This window comes from Macaca fascicularis, chromosome 8 (assembly GCF_037993035.2).
Source record: "Macaca fascicularis isolate 582-1 chromosome 8, T2T-MFA8v1.1".
Lineage (NCBI taxonomy): Eukaryota > Metazoa > Chordata > Mammalia > Primates > Cercopithecidae > Macaca > Macaca fascicularis.
This window is the reverse complement of record NC_088382.1, coordinates 96,405,715-96,428,305: the sequence shown is the minus strand read 5'-3', so window position 1 is coordinate 96,428,305 and position 22,591 is coordinate 96,405,715. Positions and strand designations below refer to the sequence as shown.

General features: G+C 41.4%; 1 protein-coding gene and 2 pseudogenes across 2 annotated transcripts in view; all 3 read left to right on the top strand.

Moving 5' to 3' along the window:
- The window catches only part of CNGB3 (cyclic nucleotide gated channel subunit beta 3), a 156,445-nt gene that overhangs the window by 59,363 nt on the left and 74,491 nt on the right, over positions 1–22,591 (top strand). The window contains exons 4-6 of the mRNA XM_005563655.4: positions 5,910–6,064; positions 8,750–8,902; positions 9,783–9,991. Coding sequence (XP_005563712.3) covers positions 5,910–6,064; positions 8,750–8,902; positions 9,783–9,991 — 517 coding nt within the window. The remainder of the gene's footprint in view (positions 1–5,909; positions 6,065–8,749; positions 8,903–9,782; positions 9,992–22,591) is intronic.
- On the top strand, positions 13,001–16,541 carry LOC102127967 (ubiquitin-conjugating enzyme E2 Q2-like; annotated as a pseudogene).
- On the top strand, positions 16,583–19,529 carry LOC102135747 (golgin subfamily A member 2-like; annotated as a pseudogene). The gene is made up of 2 exons (XR_006700450.2): positions 16,583–18,975; positions 19,058–19,529. The product of XR_006700450.2 is annotated as a golgin subfamily A member 2-like (transcript).

The window sequence follows — 22,591 nt, the reverse complement described above, 5'->3', positions numbered from 1 at the left end:
TATGTAAATTACTATATTCATGAGCAGATGCAAAAATAGGAAAGGCACCATGAGTGTAAGGGTACTGGATTGCAGTTGATAGGCCACTCCAGAACTTAGGCTTCTTATAAAGACCTCAGTCACTGGATTGAGGGCCCACCCTACTCCAGTATGGTTTCATCTTAACTTAAATAGTTATATCTATAAAGACTCGATTTTAAAATAAGGTCACATTCTGAGGTTCCAGGTGAACATGAATGTTGGCAGAATATTATTCAATGTAGTACAATGACCAAACATGGAATTCCCTACTCTGACATTAACCCACATATTTTAAGTTGACTCTCTCCATTCTTCAAGTCACACTTCCTTCTTACTGCACCTAATTATCTTCTTTCTTTTTTCAATTATTTTTCCAAAGCATAGCTAATCATGTCCCTCTTCTGCTTAGAATTCTGCCTTGGTTCCCCATCAATCTCAACTGATCATGCAAGCCAAATTTTAGGTCACTTGGGATCGTATGTTAAAATGTTTGAACCTTTATTGTATTCTATTAGGCAGTAATGAACACCATTTTTCTAAAGCTGTTTCCTTTGCTTTGAATACTTTCCCTATATGTTATCAAAGTGCTGTCCATCCTTCATGATTCAACTAGGATACCACCTCTGCTGTGAACTCACCGCTGATCACCACCCACTCATGTTACCATGCCCATCAAAATTAGTCATCTCTCCATGTTATACTAAAGCAGCAATCTTAAACTAGAGAATATGTTATCCCTGCATGCATGTGAAAACTTTCTTAGAGTTCTAACACAGATAGTTTTAAAAGAACCAATTTCAAGATCCACATCTTATAAATGTTCTCTTTCTTAAAACTAATAATATTGAGTACAGCTGCAGACTACGTGTTTTTCTTTCGTATCTTCCCTTTCACAATGGACTTCCCTCCAACCCCACCACTTTACCCCCAAAAATAAAAAACTTAACTCGCCTCACCCATTCCAATCTTACTAGCATTGCCCTGGAGGGTAAAAACTTCTGTAACCCTAATTGTTAATTATACAATTTTTTGGCCTGTGCCTCAGACTGAATTTAAAGAAATAAGGAAACTGCTATTGTTCTTTTCTTTTTCATCAGCTTTTTAAAAAATGAGCTTCCCTTGTACCTATATCAAAAAAAGTCACAAATTTTATTCAAACAATAACAAATCCTTTATTCTTTCATAGAGAGATATAAATAAATTTTTAGTCTCATCCTTCTCAATAAAAGATGGTTACTGACCATCTTTGGTGACTCACGTCTGCAATCCCAGTACTTTGGGAGGCTGAGGAACCTACTTCAAGCCAGGAGCTCCTGGCTTAAAGACCAGCCTGGGCAACAAATCAAGACCCCATCTCTACAAAAAATAAATAAATTAGTAAGGCATGATGGCACACATCTGTTGCCAGCTACTCAGGAGGCTGAGGTGGGAAGATTGCTTGAGCTCAGGAGTTTATGGCCTCAGTGAGCTATGATGGTGGCAGAGTGAGACACCAACCATAGAATAGAATAGAATAGAATAGAATAGAATAGAATAGAATAGAATAGAATAGAATAGAATAGAATAACAACTATCCAATATGAGTTTCCTTCTATGTTTATCAACATTTATAGAATCGGTCGGGGACAGTGGCTCACACCAGTAATCCCAGTACTTTGGGAGGCTGAGGCAGGCAGATTGCTTGAGCCCAGGAGTTTGAGACCAGCTTGAGCAACCTGGTAAAACCTCATTTCTACAAAAAATACACACACTCACACACAAAAGAAATGCCAGCACTCTGGGAGGCCAAGGTAGGTGAATCACGTGAGGTCAGGAGTTCTAGACTAGCCTAACCAACATGATGAAATCCTGTCTCTACTTCAAAAAATACAAAAATTAGCCAGGTGTGGTGGTGTGTACTTGTAACCCCAGCTACTCGGGAGGCTGAGGCAGCAGAATTGCTTGAACCTGGAAGGCGGAGGTTTCAGTGAGCCGAGATCCTGCCACTGCTTTCCAGCCTGGGTGACAGAGGAAGACCCTGTCTCAAAAAAATAAATCAATAAATAACCAGGTGTGGAGTTGCACACCTGTAGTCCCAGCAACCCAGGAGGCTGAGGTGGGAGGATGGCTTGAGCTCAGGGAAGTCAAGGCTGCAGCGATCTATGATTGTACCACTGCACTCAGGCTTGGGCGGCAGAGCAAGATCCTATCTCACACATACACACACACACACACACACACACACACACATAGAGTTAAATTGTAGGATATTTTTACTGTTTACCAAAACTTTCATCGTGGAATTACGAGAAACAATGCTTTACAAAACATAAAAATTAGTAATATAAATAAGAAATAGCAAACAGAGCTCACATGAAGCATAGTTATATAAAGCAAATTCACTGGTTTTTTCTTTTATCTCTTTTGGATTTTATCTCATGATGTATGTTTCTTCCTTTCTATTTGCCTTTCCTGTCCCATCATAAAATTACCCAAAGAAAAATACATTCATAGCTTCTATATGTATATATGCAGAGGAGAAGGGCAAGGATCCTAGAAAAGAAGCTGGAGAAAGACAAGAAGATGAAATAAAATGACATCATAATGCTCCAGCTAACATAAAGACAAAAACGCATAGTAGTTAAAATATAGATACGTATTTGATATGCTTGCATTCTTTTCATATGAATTTCAGCATTTTAACAATGAGGTGGGTTTGCACACTACAAAGTAATATAACTAAATGGCAATTATATGGTCAATTAGGGCTTATAGATAATTCAGGGAAAGAAAAAATATTCTCCTCAGATCTTGGGACATTAGAGAGTTTGGCAGTTTGAATACCTGACTTTATAGTTAATGATTCACCAATCTTCAACTTAGCTTTTTACATATATTTTAAAGCACTCAGGCACATCAACTAAGGTCGAACAAATAGTTAGAAGTAGTGGGTATATTTACTCAATAAGCATTTATTTAAAACCTACTTTGTGCTGGTCTTATGGAGAATGAAGAAAAGACATAGTTCCTTGCTTTGAGAATCTTACAGTCTATGATGATGTTATACACATAAATCACTTCAAATATTCCATATTCACTGATGAATACCAAGTTCTTATTGCCAGAACTGTATTTCTGAATGTCTCCCGGATATTACAAACAAGGTTTTATCACACAAGGTCCTACAAACACCTCGAACTGAAGATACACAAAAAGTAACTAATTTTTTCATGCCGCTACTACATATAAACATCTGCTTCCTGAATTCCTATTTATATTGATGTCATCCTCATGAGTCTAGTCTCTTGTAATAGAAACTCGAGTCGTTCTTGATTTCTTTGAATTATCCGAAAGCTCCATGTGTGGCTCATTAACCTATCCTCTCACTATTGCTAATTTTTCAAAGTTCAATGCTGTCTGCTCAGGCCTTTTGTCTGCTTAATACTCTGCATTGGGTCTCTTTGCCCACTGCTTAATGTCTAAACTCCTCACTAGATCACATGGGACCATCATAACCTGGCTTCACTTACCTTTCCTTTCCAGACCCAACCACCATCACTCCTGCCACCCTCTGCCACCTGGCCCCCTACACACACACTTATACTCTGTTCCAATCACACCAAAATTTGCTGAACATGCCATGTTCTTTCATGCCTTTGAACATATCACTCTCCATGCCTAAAAGACCAGTCTATCATTTATCTGTCAAAGATATGCTAGTCCCTTAAGACAGTGCACTTCCTCCACAAAGCCCCTCCTTGACACCCCAGGCTAAGTTCAGTGTGGAGCAAAGTACTTTGCACATGTTTTTATTATTTATCATTAGCTATGGATTGACATCCTTGTTTCCCCTATTAAACTATGAACAACTATCGGACCTGCCGCTGTCTAACTTGAATTTCTATTTGCAGTACATAAAGTAGAAACTCAATAACTGCTTGATGGATGAATAAACTTCTAAGCACACCAAGATTTTAAGAAGGAATCCGTGAAATTATATCTATGACAACAAGTCTTAACCAGAAAAAAAGTTATTCTGGCTTTACAGACCTAGTGTCCACCTATTTCTGAACCGTTTAAGATGAATCTGAACTATTTTCATTGCCTCTTGGTCTCCACCATCCTTACGCAAGCTTATATATGTCTTAATGTGACATACTTGGAGATCTTGATTCTGAGACAGGACCATTTACCTTTGAAAGAAGCATAAATCGTACTATGATAATGAGGGAAGAGAGAAAAACACTGATAGTCTGGGAATCTATAAACAGTTATAGATGTGATATATTTGTGGGCCACATAAGGAAGGGGTTCATGGAGAGGGGAAAATCTCATACTGAGATTTTCTTAAGTGGAATCTACAAGTTACCCAGATCCACTGTGAACCCCATGGGCTGCCACTTGGAGGTGAGATAGGAGGGGCAGATATGAGGAGATGAGAATGGATGGAGCTACATGGGCTCATGTAGACCCAATGTCAGACATTGGAAGGAAGATAGACAGTGAGAGCTCTGAGGAAAATCTGTGAGGAAACTCAGGTCTTGATGAAGTATCCTAATGTCTACTCTACGCTCCATGCTGGGCTGTTTGTATATTTTCTCAGAATGGAAGTTCATTGGTTAGGGACGGTGGCTCATGCCTGTAATCCCAGCACTGTGGGAGGCCAGGGCGGGCAGATCACCTGAGGTCAGGAGTTTGAGACCAGCCTGGCCAACATGGTAAGACCCGGTCTCTACTAAAAATACAAAAATTAGCTGGGTGTGGTGGCACACACCTGCAGTCCTAGCTACTTGGGAGGCTGAGGCATGAGAATTGCTTGAACCTGGGAGGCAGCGATTGCAGTGAGCCAAGATCATACCACTGCACTCTAGCCTGGGTGACAGTGTGAGACTCAGTCAAAAACAAAAACAAAAAAACAAAAGGAAGTTCATTGAAGCACAGCAGCTACATTATTTTTCTATTGCCACAAAACAAATTACCACATACTTAAGTGATTTAAAACAACACCCAAAAATAAAAGTTGAAGATAAAACAAATAAATAAAATTAAATTAAAGCCCACATTAGCAAATGGGTCTGAATCAGAAGTCTGGGTGGGCTCAGCTGGGTTCTTGGCTTCAGGTCTCACAAGGCTGAAATCAAGGTGTTGGCCAGGCCAGACCAGGCTCCCATTGGGAGGTTTTGGTGAAGAATCTACTTCCAAGCTCACTCAGGTTTTTGGCAAAATCAGTTCCCTGCAGTTGTACCTCTGAAGTCCCTGTTTTCTTATGAATAGCTAGCCAGGAATCACTCTCAACCTCCTAGAGGCCTCATGAAATTCTAACCAGGTGACCCTCTTCTTCACGATCAGCCATGGTGAATTTCTCTCAAGTAAAATCTCCCTTATGCTTCAAATCTCTGCCTTCTTGCTGTGTGAGCAGTGGGAGGAAGTGTACTTTAAAAGGCCTGGTATGATTAGATCAGGCCTACCTACATAATCTCCTTATCAACTGTGCCATATAACATGGACTATTGATGGGGATAAAACCACCATATTTATTGTCCCCGGGATTATGCAGGCACATATACCAAGGGCAGGGAATCTTAGGGTCATCTTAGGCGCCTGCCTGCCCCACCATCTGTAGCTTTACTTGTCCTAGTGATACAATGTAATGACAGAATCACCGTCATCAAGATCCAATATAGTCAAGAGTTACCACTTGCTATTTAAGGATTCTAATATTTTTAATAACAAATCTGTATTCCACCAGCACTATTTCCATTAAACCTAATGTTTGAATTGTACTATTCAATTGCAAAAGAAGGGGAAGTTAATAATCTTGAATATATAAGGAAGGTGAAAAGTTTAATCCTTCCCTTGTATCTATCTCTTCGTGGGCCCATCTCTATTGCCATTTTTTTCTCATTTAGCCCACAAAACAAATCGCCTGCAGCTCCTGTTATAAATGAGTATGCTGATGCCCAGCTACACAACCTGGTGAAAAGAATGCGTCAAAGAACAGCCCTCTACAAGAAAAAGTTGGTAGAGGGAGATCTCTCCTCACCCGAAGCCAGCCCACAAACTGGTAAGCATTGCTCCCTCCAAGTACTGGGAAGAAGGAAGCAATGAGGGTACCTGTGTTTTGCAGATGTTTCAGTTTGGATCTCCCAAAAGCAGATCCTGAGAAAATTATTTACACACAGTTTATTTTGAGAGTGATCCAGGAAGGTACAAGTGGTGAGACAGAGAAGAAAGTTAAGATGTACAGATGGGTTAGTAAGAGGATCACTGGCCAGATGCAGTGGCTCACACCTATAATCCAAGCACTTTGGGAGACCAAGACAGGAGGACTGCTTGAGCCTAGGAGTTTGAAACCAGCCTGGGCAACATAGTGAGGGCCTACTGTGCCATTGGGGCTTTATCCAGCTGAAAAGCTGTGTGGATCATACTTGAGAATTATCTGAATGGAAGAGGAGGAAACTGATTGGTGCTGGAGCTTCATACTGTTACCTCCCCAGCACTTTAAGTAAACCTGCTCAAGGAAATCCTCCGACAGACACAGGGAACCCTCCTACAGGTGATCTCCAGGCTCAGGGTATATGTGTAGGACACAAACAGTATCTTCTATAGCAAATTTTATTGTAAATATTAAAAATACCCATATTATGCAAAGTACATATTATAAAAATACAGGAATATTACCTGGGTATCCAACAGAGCAAAGGACATCAACAAACCAATCACGTAAAGGGAGGGACTATTATCAACCACCCTAATAATTACAAAAATGTGTTTATGAAAATTAATCAGGCAGGCACAGTGGCTCATGCCTGTAATCCTGGCACTTTGGGATGCCGAAGTGGGTGGATTACTAGGTCAGGAGATCAAGACCATCCTGGCCAACATGGTGAAACCCCGTCTCTACTAAAACACAAAAAATTAGCTGGGCATGGTGGCACGTGCCTGTAGTCCCAGGTACTCGGGAGGCTGAGGCAGGGGAATCGCTTGAACCCAGGAGGCAGAGGTTGCAGTGAGCCAAGATCGCGCCACTGCACTCCAGCCTGGTGACAGAGCAAGACTCCAAAAAAAAAAAATCAATATGTAGAGCACAAAAATAATATATACTATGATTACATCTATGTAAAATATTTACATATATATACAGAAAAAGAATAGAACAAAGCTTGGTTGTTTAACATATAAAAGCAAATCAAGTTGATAATTACATGGGATGGAGTTGAGCTTCCTCACAGTTCTGTATAAGAGAATGTGGGTTTTCAAAATAAACTGTGTATTGTATAACAGTTTCTTTTTAAACAGAAGAGGCTAAAAGAAATCATAGTCATTATGCTTTTATAAAGATATATTGAAAAGAATATTGTGTGTGACATATGTGAGGGTAAAGAAGCACCAAACCAAAACCTGCAGAATGACGTACATTTGCAGTGTTTCTGATCTCTGACTTTATTGATGCTCCAAAGTATGTGAAAATCAAGCTTGTATTTAAAATATTCTATTTGTAACACCTTTGTGACACCTTATTTGTGAGCTTTAAACCTGTTACATATTTCCAAATTCCAGTGTTTTCCTTACCTGTATATTTTCATAAATGTTACTATTTTATTTTGTTTTTATTGTATACTTTAGGATATACAACATGATTTGTTTTCTTTTTTAGAGAATGCCTTTATTTTATACTTTACATTTTTATTTGAGACATAAACTGTAAAATCCACAATTAAGTGTACAGTTCAATTATTTTAACATATTCTTTTTTCATTTTTTAAAATTTTATTTTCCACAACATTGGAGTTACAATGAATTTTTAAAGCAAATTCCAGACACTATATTCCATCCATAAATATTTCAGTGTAGACAAACATTTTATTTATATATTTATTTAATCTTATTTTATTCTTTTAGTGGCAGGGTCTTGCTCTGTCACCCAGGCTGGAGTGTAGTGGCACAGTCACAACTCACTGCCACCTCTAACTCTTGGGCTCAAATGATCCTCTTGCCTCAGCCTTCAAAGGAGCTGGGACTACAGGCCTGTGTCGCCATGCTTGGATAGTTTTTACACATGAATAGTCCTGTTGCATCACCATCACCACCCTCCAAGATAAAGGACATTTCCCTCACTAGAGAAGACTTACAGTCTCCCCAGGTGACAAAGCCCCCTTGCCAAGGTAATCACTATCCTGAATTTTGTCATCATTTAGTAGTTTTTCCTGTTCTTTTTTTATTTTGGAAAAATTTAAAAACATTTATTTATTTTAAAAATTGTGTTTCCTTTAATTTTTTACATTGACATATTTTTTCTTTATACACACACACACAGTGAAATAAATGTCACTATTTTAAATGTCATGAAGGTTTTGTTTCATCTGTCTGTATCAAAAGAGGAAGATTCCTAAATGTTCTGACTTTAAGACATTCAAGTTTTTTGGGTTTTTTTATACTTTCAGTTCTGAGATATATGTGCAGAACACGCAGGTTTGTTACATAGGTATACATGCGCTGTGGTGGTTTGCTGCACCCATCAACCCATGGTCTACATTAGGTATTTCTCCTAATGCTATCCCTCCCCTTGTCCCCCACCCCTGATAGGCCCCAGTGTGTGATGTTCCCCTCCCTGTGCCCATATGTTCTCATTGTTCAACTCCCACTTATGAGTGAGAACATTCGGTGTTTGGTTAAGAAATTCAAGTTTTTAACTAAGCTAACTTAACCTCTTTAAATGTTTCATCTTTTTTTTTTTTTTCCTACGAAGCAAAGCCCACAGCTGTACCACCAGTAAAAGAAAGCGATGATAAGCCAACAGAAGAACATTACTACAGGCTGTTGTGTTTCAAAGTCAAGAAGATGCCTTTAACAGAGTACTTAAAGCGACTTAAACTTCCAAGCAGCATAGATTCATACACAGGTATTAACAAAGGGTGAACTATTGTAGTGGGAGGGCTGTCTATCACCAAGAAACCTTGTGACTCGAAGTCACCGATAGCTTCTATTTTCCTTACCTCATAATCTCAATCTAACTAGCAAGCAGAATTGAAGTTATATAACCTGCAAAGGATCATTTGCCCATCTTTGGTGAAGATAAGAAATATAATATTCCTGCCTATATTTAAAAGGCAGTCCAGATCCTCTCCTGCCCCTAATTACCTCGGAAAAGAAGGCCCAAAGCACTCCACAATATGTGCACTGACACACTTGCAATTCATTATAAAGTGTCAGTCTTCTTCCATGGCTTCACATTGTTGATTATTCTAATTGAACAAATCCTTTCCTGCGGCCTCCCATAGGCAGAGAAGGGCTATGTGTGAAGGGACATGGACTACGTTAATGGGCTGACCCTCTGCCCTCCCATTTAGTGCCATCCTCCTTCTGGCAGGATGTGGCCTTTCTGCCACCTGCCCTGGGCAATCAATCCTGCAACTTAACTACTGAGGAACTAAAGATCTGCGGCTGCAGTGATGTCTGTGTAAAGTCCTTCCGACTTTTCGTGAAATTCTTTCCTGATCCAAATAGTAGTTACCTGTGTGGACAGACTCAGAGTGGCCACTTCTTCAGGAGACTGGAAGGAAACTATCCACTTTCAGAAGAGGTGATAAGATCATTTAACATCTCTTGTAAAGCCTGGTGCCTCACAGTCCAGAGGCAGAATTGTGTTGAATGTTTAATAGAGCCTCCTATGGCAAACGGCTCTCTAGAGGTTAGTATCCCAACCTCCCCAAACTAAGCAAGAGAATTCTTTCTGTGTTTGTTCTCTGTCATTTGGATTGCTCCACTTGCTGTTTTTCCAGATCGACTCTATCTCCTGTGGCTCTTGATTGTCAGCCTTGCCTATAACTGGAACTGCTGGTTTATACCACTGCGCCTCGTCTTCCCATATCAAACCCCAGACAACATACACTACTGGCTTATTGTGGACATCATATGTGATATCATCTACCTTTATGATATGCTATTTATCCAGCCCAGACTCCAGTTTATAAGAGGAGGAGACATAATAGTAAGTGGGGTTCGGAAAAGGCAGAAACTGAAACGTGAATAACATCTAATTGGGCTACAAAAAATAACAGCATTGTTTTATTTAATGTTTGACTGGCTATCTGCGTGGACAACTGCAAGAAATCATGAGCAATAATAATAAGAAAACAATTACAAAACAGCCATTGAGTGTTCACAATGTGCTGGAAAACATGCATCTCCCTGTACCTTAATTTCCTCATATTTAAAGTGAAAATAACAATAACACCATCATATTGATTGAAAGATTAAATAAATTGAGGCCTGTGAAGTGCCTAGACTGTATCTGGTGCATAGTGAATGAGTATTAAATGTCAGCTAGCATTATTGTTCTAGTTAATTTACTTATAATACCGCATTTAATCCTTTCAATGACACTATGAAAAAGATGTAATTAGCCCTATTTACAAATGAGGAAACTGAGGTTCAGGGAGAGAGGTTATTTGCTTAAAGCCCAAAGCGAGAGAGTAGAGGGGCCAGGATTCTAACCCAGGCCTTGCCTCTACAATCACGCTGGTTCAGGTCAGCAAGTTTTTCAGAATTTGACAATACTTGAGCATATAAAGAGAGTGCCAAGTCTGAAATATTGAAACTATACACATATTTTACCTCAATAATGTTTTTTAAATGGATCAATTATCAATGCCAAAAGAAGAAACTATTTATTATATATTCCTCTGGTAATCAAGCCTCAAACAGTCTGTGAAGCAGTTGTTTTCTATCATGTTACAGTCTACCATTCACCTCAATATTTTAATAAATAAGATAGGTATGATTTCACTCATTAGAACCTACTCAGCCTTCTTAGGAGACAGTCTGGTGTTGTGAGAAAGTACTAGGCTGTAAGATTTTAGGACACAGACTGTGCCTTGTCTATCATTGTGCAGTTGGAACCGAGTGCAGCGTCTGCATGTAGTAGATAAATCAAGCACAGGGTTTTAGGCCTGGACACTTCGGGAAAACCTAACTTAGAAAGCAAAGCTTTCATGACCCTTTTTTTTTTTCCAATTTTTATTTTAGATTCAGGGGATACACATACAGGTTTGTTACCTGGGTATCTTGGGTGATGCTGAGGTTTGGGGTATGATTGACCCAGGTACTGGACATAGTACCCAATAACGAGGTTTACTACCCTTCCCCGCTTCCTCCCTGCAGTCCTCCTCCCTCTAGTCATCCCCAATTTCTATTGTTCGGATCTTTATGTCCATAAGTACCCAATGTTTCACTTATAAGTGAAAACATGCTGTATTTGGTTTTCTGTTCCTGCATTAATTTGCTTAGGATAAGGGCCTCCAGCTGCATCCATGTTCCTGTAAAGGACATGATCTTGTTCCATGGTGTATATGTACCACATTCTCTTTATTCAGTCCACCATTAGTGGGTACCTAGAATGATTTCATGTCTTTGCTATTGTGAATAATGCTGCGATGAACATGCAGGTGCATGTGTCTTTTTGTTAGAAAGATTTGTCTTCTTTTGGATATATACCCAGTAATGGGATTGCTGCGTCAAATGGTAGTTCTGTTTTAAGTTTTTTGAAAAATCTCCAAGTTGATTTCCACAGTGGCTGAACTAATTTGCCCTCCCACCAACAGTTTATAAGTGTTCCCTTCTCTCTGCAGCCTTTGCCAGCATCAGCTGTTTTTTGAATTTTTAGTAATAGCCATTCTAACTTCTATGAGATGGTATCTCATTGTGGTTTTGATTTGCATTTCTCTGATGATTAGTGATGTGGAGCATTTTTTCACTTGTTTTTTGGCCATTGTATGGTCATGACCATTTGAATCAATGTGGATTCACCGCACTGTCCAATACAGTGACCACTAGGCAAGTATGTCCATTCAAATTTAAATTTGAATTAATTACAATTAAATAACATTAAAAATTCAGATTTCTCAGCCACATTGTTCATATTTCCAGAACTCAACAACCACATGTCTAGTGGACAGCACAGAAGATTTCCACCATTGCAAAATATACTATTATTCAGTGTGGTAAGAGAATGAAAGAGAAATGAGCCATCCATATCTCCATCAATATAACCAAACCACAGACAGGTAGCCACACCCCTCACAGATATGGGCAAATCACAAGTACATAGAACACCTCCACTGGTGTTTTGTTTTTTAATGAATATGGCATCTATGGTCTATCTTTTTATTCTTTACCTGCCAAATTCATCACATCCTATTTCTCATGATCAAATGCAGTGCCCTTCCTAAGAAATTAGCATTCTTACCCTTAGGATAAATTATCTTCTCCTGGATTTACTCTCGGTGTTACGGGAAGTTTATTGTGAATCCAATCAATCTGAGAAACAGACAAATGTGTTTTCACAAGCACAAATCCAAGTGTTATAGCCACTAGCCCAAGCCCCTTCCCCAGCTAACTAGAAGGATGCTTCCTTTCCAACTGTGGCCAATGTGCCATCCTCCTCCCAAGGCTCAGCAAGGGCTGCACAGAACATGTCCTCCAGTGTCACGATAGGAAGAGCAGACTGACTGACTATATGGCACCTTAGGTTCATGTAGAATTTTCAAGAAGATAGTTAGGTTGCTTAATCTTCTTAATATTTTCTGTTGGATCTTCAGAAGGTCTTAAATTATCAAAAAGCTGAAAGGAATAGTTTTGAATATTTTTTCTTCCTTAAAAAATTGTCATTTTCTAGGAAGTGTTTTCTATATTTGAAATCTTTCCTAGAAAGAAATACTAAAGGCAAAAGCAAAAGCTATACCAAAAGTCTATTCAAAATATTCCTTGTGCAGACTTTAGAACACTAGTTAACTCACCAGCACCCATCCCCAGAGCAACCTGGCAGCTTGATGAATGGTGATGACAGTGTACAAATAAGAAGTACACAACAACAAAAAAAGGAACACTAATTTCAACCTCCATTAGACTTACAAGGGGGGAGAAAATCAATATTTGACAAATGGAAAATGACAAAATCCATAAAGGGAGACTTTTATTTTCTAAGAGGCCTTTGCACACAATGAGTGTTAAAACCAAGAAAACTAACCGGTAAAAAACACACGCAACGAGCTCTATTTAAAATGCATTATCATAAGCTACAAATATAGAGCAGGAAATAATTGCTTTGTTTGTTCAATTAAAGAAACCAAACTAATGGTTTCTTTAATTTAGAGTAAGTAGCTGCAGCCTTTGAAACTTGATTACATTTTCGTAAGAAGACTATGCACATTGAGTACCCAACCTGAAGGTCTCACTATATTTAGCTATCTATGCTACCATTGGTATACACCACTGAATCATTCATTCATTCATTCATTCAAGAAACATTTATTAAATACCTACAGTTGCTAGGTAGATACATCTACTTAATTCATTTATTAAATAACTGCACCATAACTGGAGGATGGAAATATTAATTCCCCAAGGCTTTGAAGGAAAACAAACAAGTAACAGACAACAGATTGAGGTGCTAACAGCTACAATAGAAACCAGGAGGACTTATAAGTTTTTCACAGCATTTATTTATAAAATCTTTCTCCTAAAAGTGATGCTACAAAGATAACAGAATTTTGAAATGCAGTCGAACCATTAGTCTGTTGTATGTAATTTCCTTTAGAGATAGCAGACATTGAGTTGGAAATGACAGTGAAGATTATTTAGGTAAGAGACACATCCGCAACCCTTTGCAAAATTCACAGAAATCCTCGCTGTCATCTAGTTACAATGTCAATTAGGCCTTCCTTTATAGTCAACTGCTTTTGGTACTTAAACCTCTCAATTGCTCTTTATAAACCAATCTGAAGAAAACCACTCCCTTCTCTGTGTTTCCTACACTTTACTCATAATTCTATTATTTAATTGTATTAAATATTGATTAGACTAATTATGAAGTAGTAGAAACAAACAGTCCGGGGTCAAATTTCACTTCTGAAATTTGCTAATAGCATTAACTTGAAGAAAGTAAACTTACCCTTTCATTGAATACAATCTTTTTCATCTCCCAAAATAGGAATAGTCGTACTGTTGCAGGACTTTTCCTTAGTTCAGTTAAAGACAGGGTCCTTGTCTGTCCCATGGCCATGAAAATGTAGGCTCGGAGATGGTTTGAAAGGTGAGCGAAGCAGGGTTTTATTAGGTGGAAAGGTTTAAAAAGGGGGGGAACAGGGATCCTCCACAAGGCCAGAGCCCCCTGCTAGAGTGCTTCCTGCCCACTGTTCGAATTCCAGGTTCCACGCAGGAAGAGGAGGGGCTAGGCTCCTCCCTACTGCAAATGTAGCAAACTTTCCAAGGCTCCACCTCAGTGGGCAGGCTGGCTGGAGTTTCTGCAGCAACCCCCTCCCACCCGGCTATCTCAGCACCCACCTCATAAACCTATTATGAAGATTGAATAAGACACCTAGCTCGGGGTCTGGCATGTAGAAAATACACAGTTGATTGTTAAATGAATTAAATGAATGGATGTCCACACACTTTACTTTTCCCTCTTGTCTCCTATTTGTCTATGTATCTCTCTTTCTTACCTGAGGATAAGTTTCTTGAGAGTAGGGACAGTATTCGATTCACTTCTTTATCTAACCTAGGAACTTAGAGTACACTCAAGAAATGTTTGAAGGAGTGAATGAATGGTAATCTCAGTTCAAGGATTTTATTTCCTTGAATAATTAATCTGCATTATAACTATTTCAGGTAATATTATTTTAAAATACTTCTTCCATCTGTCCTGTGTAAAATTATGAAGTTTCTATGAATTGTTTTCAGAAGAAGTGAATACTGGTCGCGGTGTGCGGCTTGGCGCAGGCTCACAAATTGCTGCAATGGCACCCCATGCTCAGCCTCACGGACTGAGTTGGCGGCGGCGGGACAGGGACAGCAGCGCACCCGCGCAGCCCTGCACCTGGGCCAGTCTCCTGAATATTTACACGTTGCCGAATCTCCTGTGGACAAGCCACCACGCGGCCAAGACTGTCCCATGATGGGTTGAGCCTCTTCTTGTGCCTAGAGATTCCGAGAATCCTATCCATCTTTTTCACCAATACGGTTTGTGGACTCTGATAACCCAAATCTGACATCAGTTCTGGAATGTCTAGAAGATACTAAGAACAACAATCAGCTTCGTCAGTAATTGAAGTAGTTGATATGTGAACTCTGCAGATTATATAACCTTCCTAAGGACCTGCATGTTTGAGATGCTAGATCAACCACTACCCATGGGTCAGAATGGGAAAACAGAAGTGACTTCAGAAGAAGAATAGATGGTTGGAGATATAAAATATTTAAATCACTATAAGATGAAGGAAGAAGAACTTACTAGTGGGAAAAAGTCGGAGGATGAAGGAATTGAAAAAGAAAATTTGGCAACATTAGAGAAAATTAGGAAGACTCAAAGGCAAGACCATTTAAATGTGGTGTGGTGTTTGGGTCAGTGCAAGCTTCAGATAGACTTATGAAAGAGCTCAGGGACGTATACAGATCACGGAGTTATAAAACAGGTCTGCTGGAATTTTTGTCTTCTTCCTGAAAGAGAATTAACTCTTACATGATTTTTATATTCTGACAAAAGCATGAGTAATATTGCTTGGAAAGGATTTATTCAGTGGAACTCATAAATGACAGTACACGACTGGCATGTTAAACTGCAGAAGGTCGACCCTGATAGTCTTTTGCACAATGATCTTCAGATCAGAAAAGAAAAAGGAAGATAGAATATGTTTTGTTTAACATATCTTTTAAGAAACTGTTGTGGCTGTCAACTGGGTTGTCGTCCTAAAGTATGAATCTGTTATATATTGACAGAAGTTGCTAATGGCTACATTTCTACTGGTTCATATGGGGGAACGAATGAAGCACCAAAGCGGAAAACAAAACACAAAATACACACACACACACAAAACAGGAAAGTAGAACTTCAGGGAGGGGACGATCTGAGAGGTAAATGGCTGAAATTCTATTGGATCTGTGTTTCTGGACCATGCTTCCTGATACCAGAAACAAGGGCCTTTTCTGGGGTAGGAGTATTTCTTAAGAGGCCTGGGAAGAATGTTATTGCCTTGAGCTAACTGGCCTTGTGAAGAGGACCTTAAACTGAATTGCCAAGTTTTTAGTATTGGAATTCACAGACTTTGGAGGGTAGCAGGATAATTTTCCATTTGATCCTCCATTTGTTCGAGTGGTGTTACCTGTTCTCTCAGGAGGGTATGTATTGGGTAGGGGAGCACTGTATATGGAACTTCTCACAAAACAGGGCTGTAGCTGTGCCTACACAATAGAATTGGTCATCATGCAGATAAATGCCATCTTAGTCAGAGGCAAAGCCAGAGTGCAGTTTGGAGCAAATAAGAATCAATATAATCTAGCAAGAGCCCAACAATTATATAATTCCATTGTACAGATGCATGAGAAAAATGGTCCCTCTGGACACACTGCCGCCTGGCCATGCTTCCTTTCCCTTTCATCTTTCTCATCGACCAATGGGCTTGGAGCATTGAGGCCATGCCCCATTCTGCGTTCTAGTGTGGCCCTGGTTACTTCTCCTCTGGCTCAGTTGCACATCTGTCTGGTAGATGACTGGATGTGTTTATCAGTGGTTGCCAGAATCGTGCTGATGTGGCCCCAACCCTGCCTCCCACCCTGCCCTGTGATGTCGGAAGAAACCCTACAGAGCAAATTGGCTGTGGCCAAGAAAACATTGAGAGAATATCAGCATAGAAAATACCCTGGTGTAGGTACAAGAGCAAAAAAAGGAGAAAATTAAAAATGGCAGCAACCCTGAGACAACCACTTCTGTTGGTTGCCATTCACCTGATGATACATCCAAAGACCATGCTTCTCCCCTACAACTGTCTGCTCATGACACCATGTTAGCTGGTGGTGTCTCTTCCCCTGGTGCCAGTCACACTAACATGGCGGCACCTCAGAATCATGATGCTAACATTGGTCCCAACCTCATGGATGAAACCAAGACTTTCTCATTGACCAGGAGCCCAGGGCAACTCTCCCAACAGCTCAATGGTCTTGCCTCTGAGTCTACATCCTTTGTCAATGGGGAGGGCCCTGCATCATCTGCTAACCTGAAGGATCTGGAGAAACAACAGAACCAAGAAATTCTGGATCAACTGGAAGAAGAAAAGAAAGCAAGGAATTGAAAGCAGGGAGCCCAAAGGGAGTAGTTACAGGTTCAAATTCAGACCACAGGGATACTCATGTCCAAGAAAGCAGAGTTATGGACAGCCCTGTATTACACCCAGCGTGCTGCCAGGTAGTTTGAAGAAGAGTCAAAGGATCTGGCCAGCCGCCTGCAGTATTCCTGGCAGCATGTGGGAGAGTTGGAGCAGGCTCTCTCTGCTGTCTCTACACAGCAGAAGATGACGGGCAAGTACAACAAAGAGTTAACCAAAAAGAGAGATGCCCTCAGGCTGGAGTTATATGAGGATCTGAAGCAGCAGAACTCAGAACTAGAAGAGAAACTTGAGTCCTAGTATCGGAGAAGTCAGGGATCCAGCTCAACTTAGAGGAGCTGCAAAAGAAGCTGGAGAGGGCCAAGGTCCTGCTTCAACAGTCCTCAAGCCAGTGTGAACCCCCTAATGCTAACCAGCAGTTACAGCAGGCCATGGAGGATCAGGCACACTGAAAGCACACCTGGGGCAGGTTACAGAGTTGCTGAAACAGCTACAGATAGAGAAAGATCAATATACTGAAAATCTGAAAGGAGGGAGCACCATGTGGTAGCAGAGGATGCAGCTGATGTCAGAGCAGGTGCACAGGTTGAGGGAGGAGAAGGGGCACAGCATGAGTCAGGTACAGGAGCTGGAGATGAGCTTGGCCGAACTGAGGAACCACATGGCTGAACCCCTGCTCCTGGAGCCCCCAGCAGGGCCCTCTGAGGTGGAGCAGCAGCTACAAGTGGAGGCCGAGCACCTGCAGGAGGAGCTAGAGGGTCTGGCAGGACAGCTCCAAGCCCAGGTGCCAGACAATGAGGGTTTGAGTTGCCCGAACCAAGAGCAGGAGGAGAGACTGCTGGAGCTGGAGCAGAAGGCTGAGCTCTGGGAGGAGCAGGCAGAGGCGCGCAGGCCCAAACCTTGGAGACCATGCAGAATGACCTCGCCACCATCAATCATGCAGTCTCCCAGAATGGTGAGCTCAAGGAGCAGATGGCCGAGCTGCAGAGTGGCTTCATGAAGCTGAAAAATGAGAACATGGAGATCACCAGCAAACTGCAGTCAGAGCAGTACATCAAGAAGGAGCTGGGCAAGAAGCTGGGTGAGCTGAAGGAGATGGTAGAACTGAAAAGCCAAGAGGCTCAGAGTCTGCAGCAGTAGTGAGATCAGTACCTGGGTCACCTGCAGCAGTACATGGAGGCCTATCAGCAGCAGGTGGCCACCTTTCAGCAGGTGCCCTCTGAGAAGGAGCTCCACAAGCAGTTACTGCTGCAGACCCAGCTCATAGACCAGCTGCAGCAGGAGGAAGCTCAGGGCAAAGTGGTGGCTGAGATGGCCTGCCAAGAGTTGCAGGAGACCCAGGAGCACCTGGAAGCCACCAGCCAGCAGAAGCAGCAGCTACAGGCCCAGCTGACCTTCGTGGCTCTCCATGGGGAAGGAGATGGACTGGACAGTAAGGAGGAGACGCCTCCACTCATGCTGAGCATCCTGGAGGACCTGAAGAGTCAGGAGGCCATGGTGGCATTTTTACCCTCAGCTGTAGCCAGTGCCGAAGAGGAGCAGGCACAGCCACGTGGGCAGCTGAAGGAGCAAAGGGTGAGCTGTAAGTGTCTGGCTCACCTGGTGGCCTCGGTCCAGAAGGAGCCAGAGGCAGCAGCCCTAGCCCCAGGGACTGGAGACAATTCTGTGTGTGGGAAGGCCCACCAGGCCCTCCAGGGGGCCATGGAAAAGCCTCAGAGCCACTTTATGGAGCTCATGCAGGAGAAGGTGGACCTGAAGGAGCAGATGGAAAAGCTGGAACGTCACTGTATCCAGCTGTCTGGAGAGACAGACGTCATCAGTGAGCGGGAGGCCAGGACATGGCAGGGGGAGCTGCACTGTGGTCGGAGGGGTCCCAGTGTCTGAACCCTATCCTCCGGCAGGAAAGTACATCACACTGTACCAGAGCCAGAGGGCAGTGTTGAAGATGTGGCGACAGAAGGAATACATGAGCAGGCTGGCCCAGGACAAGAAGAAGATGAAAGTGAAGCTGCTGGAGCTGCAGGAGCTGGTGTTGCGGCTTGTGGGCAACCACAACAAGTGGCATGGCAAATTCCTGGCAGCTGCCCAGAACCCTGCTGATGAGCCCGCTCCAGGCACCACAGCTCCCCCAGGAGCTTGGGACTACCAACAAGCAGGGTGATCTTTGCAAGATGCGCCTCGTCCACAGTGTGGAACCTGCACAAGGAGAGGCCGGGGAGGGTTCTCACCATGACAATCCCACTGCACAGCAGGTTATGCAGCTGCTTCCTGAGATGCAGAACCCCCAGGAGCACCCAGGCTTGGGCAGCAACCCCTGCATTCCATTTTTCTATCGTGCTGACGAGAAATGAGGTGAAGATCACCGTCATCTAAAAGCCGGCCACTGTCAGCAAAGCTTGGAAAAGTGGGGCCAGAAGCTCGTCCCCATCAGGTCCTTACCACCCCTTCCCAGTCACCCCATTATCTTTAGAGTAGCAAGGTAAGACCCCTGTGTGATGTGGGGAGACAAACAAGTGCAGACCCTTTGCCACCTTGGCCCGGGCTGAGTCCTTAATTTCTGGATGATTATTGTGGTTATTTAAGAGCCAGAGGCTCATAGAGTTGATTTATTTGGAGGAGGCCTGGTGGCCTCCCTGATGGCCTTACTCTCACTAAAGCAACTTTTCCCTCACAGGGGCTCCCATCTTCTTATTTAGAGAGGCAGCTGAGGCAGGACAATGGGGCTAAATGTAGAACACACGAGAGAACAGGCTGCTGGGGGTGACTCCCCTTCCCCAGTGGACATATTGTATCTGCATAACATTTTGTAATTCCAGGGGTAGGGCCACCCCCTGTACTATACATAGAGGAGGTTGAAGCTGGCACATGGAGAGGAGGTTCTAGTAATTATTTGGGGCTCGGAAACTTCTTTATTGATAGCATGGGACAGAGAAAGGAGGCAGGGATGGGGTCATGGTGCCCTGGTGATGCAATTTCTGTTTATTTTGCTTTTTATTTTGGAATAAACGGATTTAGCCATGGTGTGGGGGAAGAAGAGGTGAATACTGCATAAATATACTAACACTTGAGTAGATCTTCTTCAAAAAGTATCCATTGGAAAAGGATTTAGGTGCAATTAGCATATCCTTCCTAAAGTAAGCCTCCCCTGAAGAAATGTCTGTGGCATAATGATGAGGCTTAAAAGAGGGAGAGAGAATTAAGTGGGGTGACATTTTAAAAATAAGTACCTAATTGTTACCGGTAAGCATGCTGATCCTCGTAAGGCTAATGATGCCAAGTTGATTTACTGCTCTAAAGAAGATAGAATTTAAAATCACTACATGGCATTTAATTTAATCTAGCAAGTTTTAGTTGCATTTACATTTACTCAATCATAGAATCATTGACAACCTTGAAAGTAAACAGACAAATGTGCTAAGAACATTCTTCCTGGGTGCAGGGTGGAAGTAGTATTTTAACTTAACTGTCTGGCACTTGATATCTATCTGGCTGTCCCATATAAGCTTTGAAGGAAGTGACTGATTTTACTCTTGTGGTACATGATTTATAAGGCTATTTATTTGAACCTGTATCTATGTCTACCTATGTAGGCCATTTTGTTTCACAGTAAAAATCATTAAATGAGCATGTCATATATTTTCTAATATATTTATGTAAAATTTAGTATGTGTATATGAGTAAAAATTAAAGCCAAAAAAGGCAGTAGTGTGGGGAGTAACTTGGGAGTTGACTAACCAATCTTTAACATTGCTCAAACAGCAGTTTAAAACTTCCAGACAGCCTGAATGATAATTGTTAGAAGATGCTACTTCCATGTGTCCAAGTTATAATGCTTCGGTCAACTAATTAAGAGCCCTTAGAAAATCCCTTACTACATATAAGTGAAATATATAAGTCCAATATTCACATTAATTCTTTTAGGTCTGAATATTAACAAATGCCATTCTAGTCATCTATCACTTGTCACACATTTATTGAACACCTACTATGTGTTAGACACTGTGTTAGGAACTGAGGAAATAGAGGAAAAAGATTGGACCCTACTCTCTTACATAGCTCAGAGTGTCTAGGACAGACTGGCAAAAGAAAAATGGTAGAATTTTGTGTTGTGAGTCATGAAAAGGCATGGCCAGGGTGCTATAAGGCTCAGAGAAAACCATCTGACAGAGAAGACCCTTAGTCCAAATCTTGATGGATGAGTTGGTGTTACCTGTACCTTTTTCCTCCACAAGAAAAAAGGAAAAACATGTTCTGAGCTGTGGGACAGCATGGGCGAAGGCATTACTATGATGCATTTGAGGAACTGCTGAACAGAGTGGGTTCTGTTCCTGGGATGCTCCAGGAAGTGAGTGGGAAACAGAAAGTAGAGCTTTGTATACCCTGAAAAGGTGCTTTCATTTTTTTTTTTTCTTAAAATCATGTGGAGTTGCAGGATTTGACATAAACGAGGATTTTAAGTGATCTGATTTAGAGATCATCTGGCTGCCACTGTAGAATTGTTCCAGGGGAACAAGACTAAAGTCAGAGATAGTGCCAGAAAGGAGAGAATGGACATGAGAAAATTTTCGGAAGAAGAATGAGCAGAACTTGGCTATTGGTTGTATAAGGGCTGAGGGAGACCACGCAGGGTAGGACCACTAAGCAGTGTAGTTGAGGGTGCTCATAGGATACTCGGAAGCAGGAGGAGGAGCACAGTTTGGCTCAAGGGCAATGTAGAATGATGATGAATTCAGTTTTGGTGCAGTGGATCTGCTAAGTGAAGAAGACAATGGGCAGTTGCTTACCCAACAGCTCAAGAAAGTGATATTAGGTGGAAGCAGAGATTTGGTAGCATCAACCCACACGGTAATCTCTGAAACTATAAAAGTGGGTGAGATTTCCCAGGAAGCAAGTATGAAGAGAAAAGAGAAGAGAGCTAAATCCTGGGGAATGTTGACTTTTAAATGACTAGCCCAAGAATCCAAGAAGAACATTGAAAAGTAGGAAGTGAAGAAATAAAGTAAACTAAGAGTGGCATTACAGATTCTTTGAAAAGAAAAAGTTTCAAGGAAAAAAATTGTCCAAAAAAATTTTTAATGCTTCAAAGGTTTTTATTCATCTCTCCATTTCTTTCTTCATTCATTTAATAAATATTCACTGGGCTTTTAGTATATTCTAGGCACTAGTTAAATATAGTTGCTAAGCAAAATCAAACCTGTCCTCAGATAGATTACCATTTAATGGAGTAGACTAATTTTAAATAAATGAGCCAAGCAATATATGTGTCATTTCAAATTATGATGAGTGCCATAACAGGATGCTAAGTGCCATAAAGGATACCCCGGGTGTCATCATTAGGAGGTCATTGATGGTTTTGTACTGTTAGCCTTGAAGAAGTGAGAGAAGTGGGAAGAAGCCAAATTACCACCAAATTGCCATGAGTTAAGGATAAATAT